We start from the raw sequence: 14,969 nt of genomic DNA, 5'->3' as shown, positions 1-14,969 counted from the left end.
CATCCCTTTGGTTTAGGAAGGAATTGGTTTAGGAAGGAAGCTATGATGGAAACAAGAAGATTCTGTTTCCTTTTCTAGATGGTATGCTGTACAGAGTGAAGCAAGAAGCTATTGCAGCCAGGATGTTATAATAAGGCCTGTACTACAAGGATAGCTAGGTTTTTGTCATGATTGAACTGCTGAATCAAACCAACCTTGCTTGGCCCCCTTGGCCCCCTTCACCTGTTCCATAGGTGACTACATGAAATGTGGTCACATGAAATGTGGCTGGTCCAAATTGAGATACACTGAGAGTATAAAATACAAACCAGATTTCAAAGACATTGTATGGAAAGAAGATGTACAATATTTCAATAGATCTTTAAATTAATTACATGTTGAAATGAAAACATTTTGGATGTATTAGGTTAAATAAAATATATTAATGTAAAATGTTTTCATTTCACCCATTTCCTTCCTTTTGTGTGTGTGTGTGTGTGTGTGTAGTTGGGTATTGAACCTACAGTCTTCTGCAACCCTGCTTCACTCCTGCCTGCCTCATGTCCCATGGCAGACTCATCGTTTACTTTTAATTAGCTTTGCTGTTCTTGGTTCCTAAATGAACTTCTGTACTCCAAATATCAAAAACCCTTATAGCCTGAGCCTCAAGAACAACAGACCAATTATCTCTTTACCTGATGAGAAGCAGCTACAAAACGGATCCAGCCATCATCCAAGGAGACCACGAACTCTCCTCTTTGAAGCTGCACATTCACTTGGCCTCCTCCAAACAAGACCAGTGGGTAAACAGATACCATGCTGCAGTCACGGATGAATATCCGACTTGTTTTGATTTTCTCATGGTACAACAGATAGGGGCTGTCAAAGTGTCTGACCTATAACATAAAATCTCAAATGACAACAGTGATGTCACTGGCAATATAAGGAGCATCCCTCCAGTCCCATGGATTTAAATACTGCTTGTTCATTAATTATACCCCAATTTATATCTAGCCTGCACCTTTTCTCTGAGCTCCAGGATTATATATGCAATTACCTACTTGCCAACTTCATTTGGACCTCAAACTTTTTGTGTTCAGGGTTGCGGGGAACTCACTAGTAGAACCTTGCCCAGCATATGTGAAACTCTGAGTTAGAGCCCCAGCACAAGAAACAAAACCAGAAAACTGAAACCCAAACTTTCTGTGTTCAAAAGGAATTTTTTTTTTTTTTTTTTTTTGTGGTGGTACTGGGGATTGAACTCGGGCACTTGACCACTGAGCCATATCCTCAGCCCTATTTTGTATTTTATTTAGAGACAGGGTCTCATTGAGTTGCTTAGTGCTCTGAACTCACAATCCTCCTGCCTCAGTCTCCTGAGCCACTGGGATTATAGGCGTGAAGCCCCGTGCCAGAATTCAAAGGTGATTTTTTTAAATTAATTTTTTTAGGGTATTGGGGATTGAACCCAGGAGTGCTCTACACTGAGCTACATCCACAGCCACCTTTATACTTTTTGAGACAGGGTCTTGCTAAATTGCTGAGGCTGGCCTCAGACATGCAATCTTCCTCATTCAGCATCCAAAGTAGCTAGGATTACAGGGGTATATCATCTTGTCTGGTGCTCATAACTTTTTTTTATTATTATTTTTTGTTGTAGAGGGATACAATACCTTTTTTATTTTTATTTATTTATTTTTATGTGGTATTGAGGATCAAACCCAGTGCCTCATGCATGCTAGGCAAGCGCTCCACCACTGAGCCACAACCCGAGCCCACTCATGACTTCTTAAATCACCAATTCAGAGAAACAATTTTATATTTGAAAGCAGACTTGAGGGGTTTTGTTTTGTTTCGTTTGTAGCCAGTAAAATTTTCTTGAAACAGAAAAAGGTTTTCCAGAAATAGTCCCATTGCTAGTCTGTTTATAATTATTCAACCTTCTTTAAGTCAGTGGTATGGCTGGGGACACTATCAGTGATTAAACAAGGTGTGCCTGATTTAAGGGACTGTTTCTCACTTAGGACCTGCCATAAATAAATATAAGTATGCACCACCATTCTGACCTGATAGTTCACAGAGGAAGGGTGAATGTGTACATATCCATCATTCTTTGTCACAAACTTCAACTCAGCTGATTTTGGTTGCATTCTGACAGCACCACTACTGGTCTTCTGAAATTTTCCTTCCGGGGTCTTCACCTGAACAACAAATATTTGTCAAAAGAGATTGTAATATACATACTTTTATTGTAGGGCACGTCCCTCCGCATAAACCAGTCTTGTTTGAATAGCTTTGCCATTCTTTCATTTCTTTGTTTCCTTTTGAAAACAGTTTAGCTTGCTTGTTTGTTTGTTTGCTTATTTATTGATTGATTGATTGATAGCTACCACTTCGTGGTATGTACAGTAGCTTTGAGGATTTCTATCACAGAACAGCCACATGGGGATAAATTATGTTGATATTTTAGGGTCTGCAGCTTTTTATTTTAGGTGCTGGGGATGGGACCCAGGGCCTCAATGCTAGATAAGTGTTTTACCACCAAGCTACATCTTCAGTCCCAAAAGAAGATTCTTTTTCGTTTCTTTGAGGCAGTGTCATTGTGTTGCCCAGGCTGGCCTTGAACTCATGGGCTCATGATATATTCCTGCCCCAGCCTCCTTAGTAGCTGAGGCTACAGGACCATGACACTGTGCCTGGCACCTTGGGTCTGTATTGGCTACCAGGCACAGAGATCCAGCTGGTGACACTGGAGCAGAAAATGGAGTATTGTCTCAATCCCAATATAACATTTCTAAATAAATTTCTTTCAGAACAAAAGAATTCTATAGATTATTTCATTTAAAATATTGAAAGGGCTGGGGATGTGGCTCAAGCGGTAGCATGCTCGCCTGGCATGCGTGCGGCCCGGGTTCGATCCTCAGCACCACATACAAACAAAGATGTTGTGTCCACCGAAAAACTAAAAAAAAAAAATAAATAAATATTAAAATTCTCTCTCTCTTAAAAAAAAAAAATAATAATAAATATTGAAAATCTGGGGGCTGGGGTTGTGACTCAGCGGTAGAGCACTTGCCTAGCATGTGCAAGGCCCTGGATTTGGTCTTCAGCACCACATAAAAATAAAATAAAAATATTAAAAAATACATAAAATAAAATATTGAAAATCTGATTTTATATACACACATAAAATTAATTTTTTTACAAAATAATGTTTACTGTAAAAATACATAAGAAAAATATCTAACTACATGATTAAGAAATAACTAGCATTACTGATAAATATTTTATTTTTCTCTGCTAGATTTATGTTTATATATAGAAAACCATAGGCACAAAATAATATCAATAAAAAGATACACATGTATTGAAACTAAAATAGGATCTTTTCCTACTTAATAGATGGAAACCATTTTTCCACGTTGTTAAATATTTTCCTAAGATGTAATCCTCAAGGATTATACCACATAAAAATAAAGGCATTGTGTTGTGTCTATCTACACCTAAAAAATAAAATATTTTAAAAAAAGAAATTATAGTATCACTAATACATTTCCTTTAATTGGAAATTTAGATTGTATGCTGAATGAACATTCTTTAGTTTTATTTTTGTGCATATCTGCAACTATTTTCTAATAGTAAGCTCCAGAAATGAAACTTCTATCTAAGAAGGGTATATAAAATTTTATTCCCACTCAGAGAGAAAGAGGTTGTTGAGGGACTTATGACAGCACAGTGTTTAAGTTTGTTTTTTTTTTATAAATTTTGCTAATTTGAAAAGTGCAAAAAAGGTATCTCTTTGTTTTTTTTTTTTTTAATTTATTTTTGTGGTACAAGGATTGAATCTGGGATCTTGACCATTGAACTATATATATCCCCAGTCCTTTCTAATTTTTATTTTGAGATAGGGTCTCAATAAGTTGCCCGGGCTGGCCTTGAACTTGCCATTCTCCTGTCTCACTCTCAAGTAGGTGGAGCTATAGGTAGACACAATCACACCTGGCTTCTTTGTTGTTTTAATCTGCATTTTAATTTTTTTGCAGTACTGGGGCTAGAACCCAGGACCTTATGCATGAGTTACATCCCCACTTGCCCAGGCTAGCCACGAATTTGTGATCCTCCTGTTTCAGCTTCCTGAGTAACTGGGATTACAGATGTGTACCACCATGTGCCACTTCTAACTTGGATTTCTCCATGCTAACGTTGAATGTTGTTTTTATTGGGGGGGAGGGGTACCAGAGATTGAACTCAGGGGCACTTGACCACTAAGCCATATCCCCAGCCCTATTTTGTATTTTATTTAGAGACACTGAGTTGCTTAGTGCCTTGACGTTGCTGAGGCTGGTTCTGAACTCATGATCCTCTTGTCTCAGCCTCTCAAATCACCAGGATTACAGGCATGCGCCACAGAGATAGGCTGAATATTATTTTTGTGTATGCATTGTATGTTCTTTCCTGTCCTTTGCCTACTTTCCGATTAGATTGTATTAGGTCTTTTTTCCAGTCTTATTGATGATCATCACCTAAAATTTCTTATAGCATATTCAGGTTTTTTTTCTTTTTTCTTGGCACCAGGGATTGAATCCAGGGGCACTTAACCACAGAGCTACATTCCCCAGCCCTTTTTATTTTTTATTTTGAGACAGGGTCTTGCTAAGTTGCTGAAGCTGGCTTTGAACTTGTGATCTTCCTGCCTCAACCTCCTTAGCTGCTGGGATTATAGGTGTGCGCTACCATGCCTGGCCAGGGATTTTGCTTCTATACTTCTAAGTCTCCATATGAGTTTTTCTCACTTTCTTTTAAAAAACTATTTACATTTTGAAATAACTTTAGATTCATCGAAAGTTGCCTAAGTACAGAGTATTTGGCTGGGGTTCTGGCTTAGTAATAGAGCGCTCACCTAGCATGTGCGAGGCCCTGGTTTGATCTTCAGCACCACATATATATAAATAAACAAACAAACAAACAATTAAATAAATAAAAGTGCAGAGTATTCTTTGTGCTAACCCAGTTTACTCCAAGGGTAGCACCTTACATAGCCATAGTATAATATCAAAAGCAGCAGACATATATCCAAATGATTTTCTTTTTTTGGCTGGGGGCGGGCTGAGAGGAGTGGGGGGCAGTGCTGGGACCTAAGCTAAGACCTTGTGCATATCCAAATGATTTTTTTTTTTTTTTTTTTTTTTTTTTTTAGGAAACAGTGTCCTCTTGTGTCACAGCTCCTGACTTTTTTTTTTTTTTAAGAGAGAGGAGAGAGAGAGAATTTTTAATATTTATTTTTTAGTTATTGGCGGACATAACATCTTTGTATGTGGTGCTGAGGATCGAACCCGGGCCGCACGCATGGCAGGCGAGCGCGCTACCGCTTGAGCCACATCCCCAGCCCCCCAAATGATTTTTAAGAAAAATTTTTGTACACCGAGCACAGAGCGGCCGAGTTCCGGCTCCCGGAACCGTCCCGGAACCGCCCTGGCTCAGGGCTGCGGAGCCCGCGGAGGCTGCTTCTTGGACCCTGCTACTATCAGAGCATACACCAAGCACTAAGCGGCCGAATTCCGGCTCCCGGAACTGAGCCCGCGGGGGCTGCTTCTTGGAGCCTACACTTATAGGAGCTTACACCGAGCACAGAGCGGCCGAGTTCCGGCTCCCGGAACTTCCCTGGACCGGGGCTAGGAGCCCGCGGAAACTGTGTCTCGGTCCGGGTCCTGCTGAGGGCAGGTCAGGACTCACCCATTGGTTGGGTTGCCTGGCAAGGGGAACGAAATGCTGCCATTCGCATAGGATACCAACATGGCAGAGATCTGATGTCAGCAGAAAGCGGTGGAGGAGAGATCTTCATCAATACCAGCGGTGACATAAGCAGTTGGTCTCCTGGTAAGGGGGGTGAGGCTCAGTCACCCGAGTCTCCTCAATTTGTCCTCGAGCCAGAGGGAAGGGGCCGGGCCGCCGCCAGCCCCCGGAGCAGGCCCAGCGGCTCGCCAGCGTGGTGACCGTGTGACCCCAATTGGAGAGGGGGCGGAGCGGAGCCGCCACCCACACCCGCCAGGTGGGCAGACCCACGACCCAGTAGTACATGGGCGTGGTAGGAGGGGCAGGGCAGAGCCGCCCTTCGCGCTTGCAAGGTAAACAGACCTGTGACAGCCTGGCGGGTCAGGCCCAGTGGCCTGCCAGTGTGGTACACACGTCACCCCAACTCGAGTAGGGGCAGAGCAGATCCTTATCCCACGCCCGGATCAGGCCCTGCCGGTGTGGTGGTCACGTGACCCCAATTGGAGTGGGGGTGGAGCGGAACCGCCACCCGTGCCCGCAGGGTGAGCAGACCAGTGATCAACCTGCAGATCAGGCCCAGGGGTCCGCAGGCGTGGTAGGAGGGGCAGGGCAGATCCGCCGCCCGCGCCTTCAAGGTAGGCAGACCTACAACAGACCGGCGGATCAGGCCCAGGAGCCTGCCGGCGGGGTACAAACACCACCCTAATTGGAGTAGTGACAGAGCAGAGTCGCCTCCCTTGCCAGGAACAGACCCAGCATCCTGCAGGCGGGGTAGTCACGACACCCCAATTGGAGTAGGGGCAAAGCAGAGCCTCCACCCGTGCCCGAAAGGTGGGCAGATCTGCGACCGACCAGCAGGACAGGCCCAGTGGCCTGCTGGTACGACAGACACGTCACCCCAATTGGAGTAGGGGCAGAACAGAGCCGCCACCAGCTCCCAGAACAGGCCCAGTGACCTGCCGGCGTGGTAGCCATGACACCCCAATTGGAATAAGGAGAGAGCAGAGCCGCCGCCCGCACCTGCAGGAAAGATACGCAAGCAGTATGAAAAGACAAGGAAAGAAAGGACCACAAGCAATGCAGGTCAACGCAACTTTAGAAGAGGTAACAGCTGCAGCAGATGGAATGTCAGATAAAGAATTCAGGATATACATGCTTCAGATGATCTGGAGTATCAAGGAAGACATTAAACAGCAAAATCAGACAATGAAAGATCACTTCGACAACGAATTACGCAAACAAATCCAGGAAGCAAAGGATCAACTATACAGGGAGATAGAGGTTATAAAAAACAAGCAATCAGAAATCCTAGAAATGCAGGAAGCAATAAATCAACTTAAAAACTCAATGGAGAATACTACCAACAGAGTTGAACACTTAGAAGATAGAACATCAGACAATGAAGACAAAGTATTTCAACTGGAAAAGAACATAGACAGCTCAGCAAGACTGTTAAGAAACCATGAGCAGAACATCCAAGAAATATGGGATAACATTAAGAGACCAAACTTAAGAGTCATTGGGATACAGGAAGGTACAGAGCTCCAAACCAAAGGAATGAGCAGTCTATTCAATGAAATAATACAAGAAAACTTCCCAGACTTGAAGAATGAGACAGAATCCCAAATCCTAGAAGCCTACAGGACGCCGAATGTGCAAAATCATAAGAGATCCACACCTAGACACATTATAATGAAGATGCCCAACATACAGAATAAGGAGAGAATTTTAAAAGCTACAAGAGAAAGGAAGCAGATTACATTTAGGGGCAAGCCAATCAGGATAACAGCTGATCTTTCAACACAGACTCTGAAAGCTAGAAGATCCTGGAATAACATATTTCAAACACTGAAAGATAATGGGTTCCAACCAAGAATTGTGTATCCAGCGAAATTAAGCTTCAGGATGGAGAATGAAATTAAAACCTTCCACGATAAACAAAAGTTTAAAGAATTCGCAGCTAGAAAACCATCTCTTCAAAACATCCTAGCCAAAGTATTACAGGAAGAGGAAGTGGAAAATAACAATGAAAACCAACAGTGGGAGGTAGGACAGTAAAGGGGGGGGGGAACAATCAAAGAGGAAAACAAACAATGTTTAGTAACAGAAATAAACAAATATGGCTGGAAGAACAACCCATATCTCAATAATAACCCTAAATGTTAATGGCTTAAACTCACCAATTAAGAGACACAGGCTAGTAGAATGGATCACAAAACAAGACCCAACAATATGCTGCCTACAGGAGACGCATTTGATAGGAAAAGACATACATAGGCTGAAGGTGAAAGGTTGGGAAAAATCATATCACTCATATGGACTTCGGAAACAAGCAGGCGTGTCCATACTCATATCAAATAAAATAGATTTCAAGCCAAAGTTAATCAAAAGAGATAAAGAGGGACACTACATACTGCTTAAGGGAACCATACACCAACAAGACATAACAATCATAAATATTTATGCCCCAAACAATGGTGCAGCTATGTTCGTCAAACAAACTCTTCTCAAGTTCAAGAGTCTAATAGACCACCACACCATAATCATGGGAGACTTCAACACACCTCTCTCGCCACTGGACAGATCTTCCAAACAAAAGTTGAATAAGGAAACTATAGAACTCAATAACACTATTAATAACCTAGACCTAATTGACATATATAGAGTATACCACCCAACATCAAGCAGTTACACTTTTTTCTCAGCAGCACATGGATCCTTCTCAAAAATAGATCATATATTATGTCACAGGGCAACTCTTAGACAATATAAAGGAGTAGAGATATTACCATGCATCTTATCTGATCATAATGGAATGAAACTGAAAATCAACGATAAAAGAAGGAAGGAAAAAGCATACATCAATTGGAGAATGAACAATAGGTTACTGAATGATCAATGGGTTATAGAAGACATCAAGGAGGAAATTAAAAAATTCTTAGAGATAAATGAAAACACAGACACAACATATCGGAATCTATGGGACACATTGAAAGCAGTTCTAAGAGGAAAATTCATTGCTTGGAGTTCATTCCTTAAAAAAAGAAAAAACCAACAAATAAATGATCTCATACTTCATCTCAAAATCCTAGAAAAAGAAGAGCAAAACAACAGCAAAAGAAGTAGAAGGCAAGAAATAATTAAAATCAGAGCTGAAATTAATGAAATCGAAACAAAAGAAACAATTGAAAAAATTGACAAAACTAAAAGTTGGTTCTTTGAAAAAATAAACAAAATCGACAGACCCTTAGCGATGCTAGTGAAGAGAAGAAGAGAGAGAACTCAAATTACTAGCATACGGGATGAAAAAGGCAATATCACAACAGACACTTCAGAAATACAGAAGATAATCAAAAACTATTTTGAATCCTTATACTCCAATAAATTAGAAGATAGTGAAGGCATAGATAAATTTCTTAAGTCATATGATCTGCCCAGATTGAGTCAGGAGGATATAGAAAACCTAAACAGACCAATATCAATTGAGGAGATAGAAGAAACCATCAAAAGACTACCAACTAAGAAAAGCCCAGGTCCCGATGGGTATACAGCAGAATTTTACAAAACCTTTAAAGAAGAACTAATACCAATACTTTTCAAGCTACTTCAGGAAATAGAAAAGGAGGGAGAACTTCCAAATTCATTCTATGAGGCCAACATCACCCTGATACCTAAACCAGACAAAGACACTTCAAAGAAAGAAAACTACAGACCAATATCTCTAATGAACCTAGATGCAAAAATCCTCAATAAAATTCTGGCGAATCGGATACAAAAACATATAAAAAAAATTGTACACCATGATCAAGTAGGATTCATCCCTGGGATGCAAGGCTGGTTCAATATACGGAAATCAATAAATGTTATTCACCACATCAATAGACTTAAAAATAAGAACCATATGATCATCTCGATAGATGCGGAAAAAGCATTTGACAAAGTACAGCATCCCTTTATGTTCAAAACTCTAGAAAAACTAGGGATAACAGGAACATACCTCAATATTGTAAAAGCAATCTATGCTAAGCCTCAGGCTAGCATTATTCTGAATGGAGAAAAACTGAAGGCATTCCCTCTAAAATCTGGAACAAGACAGGGATGCCCTCTCTCTCCACTTCTCTTCAACATAGTTCTCGAAACACTGGCCAGAGCAATTAGACAGACGAAAGAAATTAAAGGCATAAAAATAGGAAAAGAAGAAATTAAATTATCACTATTTGCAGATGATATGATTCTATATCTAGCAGACCCAAAAGGCTCTACAAAGAAACTATTAGAGCTAATAAATGAATTCAGCAAAGTGGCAGGATTTAAAATCAACACGCATAAATCAAAGGCATTCCTGTATATCAGCGACAAATCCTCTGAAATGGAAATGAGGACAACCACTCCATTCAAAATATCTTCAAAAAAAATAAAATACTTGGGAATCAACCTAACAAAAGAGGTGAAAGACTTATACAATGAAAACTACAGAACCCTAAAGAGAGAAATAGAAGAAGATCTTAGAAGATGGAAAAATATACCCTGTTCATGGATAGGCAGAACTAACATCATCAAAATGGCGATATTACCAAAAGTTCTCTATAGGTTTAATGCAATGCCAATCAAAATCCCAATGGCATTTCTTGTAGAAATAGAGAAAGCAATCATGAAATTCATATGGAAAAATAAAAGACCCAGAATAGCAAAAACAATGCTAAGCAAGAAGTGTGAATCAGGCGGTATAGCGATACCAGACTTCAAACTATACTACAGAGCAATAGTAACAAAAACAGCATGGTACTGGTACCAAAACAGGCGTGTGGACCAATGGTACAGAATAGAGGACACAGAAACCAATCCACAAAACTACAACTATCTTATATTTGATAAAGGGGCTAAAAGCATGCAATGGAGGAAGGATAGCATCTTCAACAAATGGTGCTGGGAAAACTGGAAATCCATATGCAACAAAATGAAACTGAATCCCTTTCTCTCGCCATGCACAAAAGTGAATTCAAAATGGATCAAGGAACTTGATATCAAATCAGAGACGCGCCGTCTGATAGAAGAAAAAGTTGGCTACGATCTACAGTCGGTGGGGTCGGGCTCCAAATTCCTCAATAGGACACCCATAGCACAAAAGTTAATAACTAGAATCAACAAATGGGACTTACTCAAACTAAGAAGTTTTTTCTCAGCAAAAGAAACAATAAGAGAGGTAAATAGGGAGCCTACATCCTGGGAACAAATCTTTACTCCTCACACTTCAGATAGAGCCCTAATATCCAGAGTATACAAAGAACTCAAAAAATTAGACAATAAGAGAACAAACAACCCAATCAACAAATGGGCCAAGGACCTGAACAGACACTTCACAGAGGAGGACATACAGTCAATCAACAAGTACATGAAAAAATGCTCAACATCTCTAGCTGTCAGAGAAATGCAAATCAAAACCACCCTAAGATACCATCTCACTCCAGTAAGATTGGCAGCCATTAGGAAGTCAAACAACAACAAGTGCTGGCGAGGATGTGGGGAAAAGGGTACACTTGTACATTGCTGGTGGGACTGCAGATTGGTGCAGCCAATTTGGAAAGCAGTATGGAGATTTCTTGGAAAGCTGGGAATGGAGCCACCATTTGACCCAGCTATTCCCCTTCTTGGTCTATTCCCTAAAGACCTAAAAAGAGCATGCTACAGGGACACTGCTACATCGATGTTCATAGCAGCACAGTTCACAATAGCAAGACTGTGGAACCAACCTAGATGCCCTTCAATAGACGAATGGATAAAAAAAATGTGGCATTTATACACAATGGAGTATTACTCTGCATTAAAAAATGACAAAATCATAGAATTTACAGGGAAATGGATGGCATTAGAGCAGATTATGCTAAGTGAAGCTAGCCAATCCCTAAAAAACAAATGCCAAATGTCTTCTTTGATATAAGGAAAGTAACTAAGAACAGAGTAGGGACGAAGAACAGGAGAAGAAGATTAACATTTAACAGGGATGAGAGGTGGGAGGGAAAGGGAGAGAGAAGGTAAATTGCACGGTAATGGAAGGAGACCCTCAGGGTTATACAGTGGAGGGGGTAGAGAGAGAGGAGGGGAGGGGAGGGGAGAGGTGGGGAGGGGGGAGGGTGGATGATGGGAAAGGCAGCGGAGCACAACAGACACTAGTATGGCAATTTGTAAATCAATGGATGTGTAACTGATGTGAATCTGCAATCTGTGTATGGGGTGAAGGTGGGAGTTCATAACCCACTAGAATCAAAGTGTGGAATATGATATGTCAAGAAATTTGTAATGTTTTGAACAACCCACAATAAAAAATTAAAAAAAAAAAAAAAAAAAAAAAAAAAAAAGAAAAAGAAAAATTTTTTATTGGTTGTTGATGGATCTTTATTTTATTTGTTTATTTATATGCGGTGCTAAGAATCAAACCCAGTGCCTCACACATGCTAGGCAAGTATTCTACCACTGAACTACAATCCCAGCCCCCAAATGATTTTTTACAGCACATTTCAACAGTTCAAAAAGCATGCAAATGCTAAGCAGAAAATAAGCCATAAATTAATCAGCAGATTTCAATTGAACATTAACAAAAAGCTAGGGTCTTAATTCAGTACCCTGCCACATTCACTTCATTCTTTCTAACTTTAAAATTGTCCCTTGTTAGAGCTAGAAAATCAAAACTCAGGTAAAAGTCCAAAAGCACACCCAGGGAGGGTTTCCAGAAGGCTGGCCATGAGTGGTCTCTGGCAAAGCACAGATTTGTGTGATTTGTTCTCTAATTTTAGTCCAGAGTAGAAAGCATAAAGAAAACTACAGTAGAATCAAGTTTCTACCTAACAGAGAAGGTTAATTACATATAGGTTGGCTAGAGAAGTGACATTTATGTTATTTATGTTCACTCTAATTTCTGGAATATAATAATATGTCAGAAGAATTAAAAAGGTACTTTATTATCTGGGCACAGTGGTATACCCTGTAATCTCAGCTACTTGGGAAGCAAGACAAGAGGATTCCAAGTTTGAGGCCAGCCTGAAAAACTTAGGGAGATCATGATTCAGAAAAAAAAAAAAAAAAAAAAAGGACTGACTGACTGGGGATATAGTTCAGTGGTAAAGTGTCTGCCTAGCATGCAGGAGACCCTAGGTTCTATTCCAAGCACCACACAAAAAAGGCTCCTCATTTTACATAATAAATGTATCCCTGAATGATATATCTATACAGTCGGGGAGAATTAAAGAATTGGAAATGTATATCAAATATATATGAGCTGTGTGTTTGTATCTCTTTAAGATGATTGATGAGCATATTTTAAGTTTATCCCCTAGTTACAAATCAAATAAGAAATGGAAGGATCCAGGAAAAATGTTTTACCTGCACTACATTTGGATAAAGAGCAGCACATAGCATTGCTGATATCAGCTTGGGGTTCTCGGCATTTGAGTTTGCCTAGAAGAAAAATACAATATTAATCATACAAGAAATTTTACCAAGTAATATGGCTACTTCTACCTGGAATTTATGATTATATTTCATGTGATCTCTATCTTAAGCAAACAAACAAAAAAACATCTAATTTCTATTTCTTTGCTAAAAAAAATTTGTCTAAGAAAAAAGTAAACCTTCTGACTCACAGTCACACAGCAGCCACTTCAAGGAGCCCATAATGACTCTCTAGATCACTGCAAAGCAGTTATAAAACCAGTGTTCCTGATTGTGATGTGAGGTTATTGTTGTTGTTGTTTTTGTTGTTGTTATTATTATTATTTTAAAAAGGCCAGTGTTAAGTATCAGTGGAGAGATTCCACTGTTTCAGATGGAGAGATTCCATCTGGTTCATGAGATGTTTAGAATCTCTAGAATAGAAGAACATCAAGTTCATCTTGAAGAAATACTCTTCCTATAATTATAGGACCATCCTTGGTTGGAAAAAGTCTGCCCTGATTTGAGAAATATTACTGGAAGCCTACTGTACTTTCATGAATTAAGAACTACTGTATCGGCTGGGGATATAGCTCAGTTGGTAGAATGCTTGCCTTTCATGTACAAGGTTCAATACCCAGCCCCCCCATCCCCACCCCCAAAAAGCAACAATGAACAGAAAAAGCATCCTGTTCTCACCAGTGTTAGCTGCCACACTTGGGGAAAGAAGAAAATCAAGAATGCCACTAACCTCCTGTTTATAGGACTTAAGTGAAGAAGAATGTTCACCAAGTATTCTGGAGTTCATATTTTACTCATGAGCTAATTAATTAGAAATATGAAGTAACTACACATTCTTTACCTCTTCTCCTGTGGCATCTAGGACACCATCTCCTCCTTGGGCCCTTTTCTCAATTTCCCTTGCTCTGAGTCCCTCCTTTACAAACCCTATATCCGATAATAGTTCAGTGAATTGTCGTTTGAGGCTGGCCATTTCCTGAAAGAAGTGGAAACACCTTTAAGAAAGGGCATCAGCATAGCAAAGGGGGTGTCCAGACTTACAACAATGAGACCACACAAATGTATAACTTTGGTGGGTAGCAAACTTATACAAACTAGCAGACAGAGCTGAGAGCTACATGGACATTCAAAAATATCAGAAAACCCATGGATCATTTATTTAACTCTATATTTTTAAACATGTTCACTGGAGGTGGAGGTGGTCTTATTTTTTCTGAAAATTCTTAGGACAATTAAAAAATGTAGTTTATTTTGCATGGGGCACTGTCTACTATCTAGTTTTCTTCTGCTTACATTTCTTTTCATGTCTTCATGTCAGTTCCTTAACTGTGCCTAGAGTGGCTAATGATTCTCTTAAGGAAATTCTTCAGAACTTTCTCTTTCTCCTACCTGTGATCTTGCTGGCTCACATTAGTTCTTAGGAATGGGACATTATTAAATGTTTTAGATTTGAACACTCCTTTTTATAACTTACTTAGCATGTATGAACCCTGGGTTCAATCCCCAGTGCTGAAAAAAATATTTTTTTATAAGTTACATATCTGACACTACAGAAGGAGATAATCCAAAAAAGTGAAAACTAGGCAATCCAACCCTGTCTCTTAATGACAATTTAAGCATTTTCTTGTAGTGTCTCAAGTACACATGGATAACATGGCAAAATATGACTAGGAATTAAATATACTAGTCTCCATTTTACCACCATGTTTTCATTCAGATCTTATAAAAATTCTACAATCAGTCATGTGCCGTGGCCATTTCCAAATCCTTCT

The 14,969-nt window shown here is 39.9% G+C and overlaps 1 protein-coding gene across 4 annotated transcripts in view; it reads right to left on the bottom strand.

Annotated features, from left to right (window-relative positions):
• The window catches only part of Dhx57 (DExH-box helicase 57), a 68,255-nt gene that overhangs the window by 14,945 nt on the left and 38,341 nt on the right, over window positions 1-14,969 (bottom strand). For all 4 annotated transcript variants that reach the window (XM_058573687.1, XM_058573684.1, XM_046425584.2 and 1 more), the window contains 4 exons: window positions 14,039-14,173; window positions 13,129-13,203; window positions 2,046-2,180; window positions 675-875 (listed from right to left, as the gene is read on the bottom strand). In XM_058573687.1, the coding sequence (XP_058429670.1) occupies window positions 675-875; window positions 2,046-2,180; window positions 13,129-13,203; window positions 14,039-14,173 (546 nt within the window). The remainder of the gene's footprint in view (window positions 1-674; window positions 876-2,045; window positions 2,181-13,128; window positions 13,204-14,038; window positions 14,174-14,969) is intronic.

Source organism: Marmota monax, unplaced genomic scaffold, assembly GCF_021218885.2.
Source record: "Marmota monax isolate L192 unplaced genomic scaffold, Marmota_monax_Labrador192_F-V1.1 WCK01_AAM20220418_F8-fsc00015, whole genome shotgun sequence".
In the NCBI taxonomy this organism is placed as follows: Eukaryota; Metazoa; Chordata; class Mammalia; order Rodentia; family Sciuridae; genus Marmota; species Marmota monax.
Note: the sequence above shows the minus strand (reverse complement) of the source record. Positions and strands in the feature narration are given on the sequence as shown.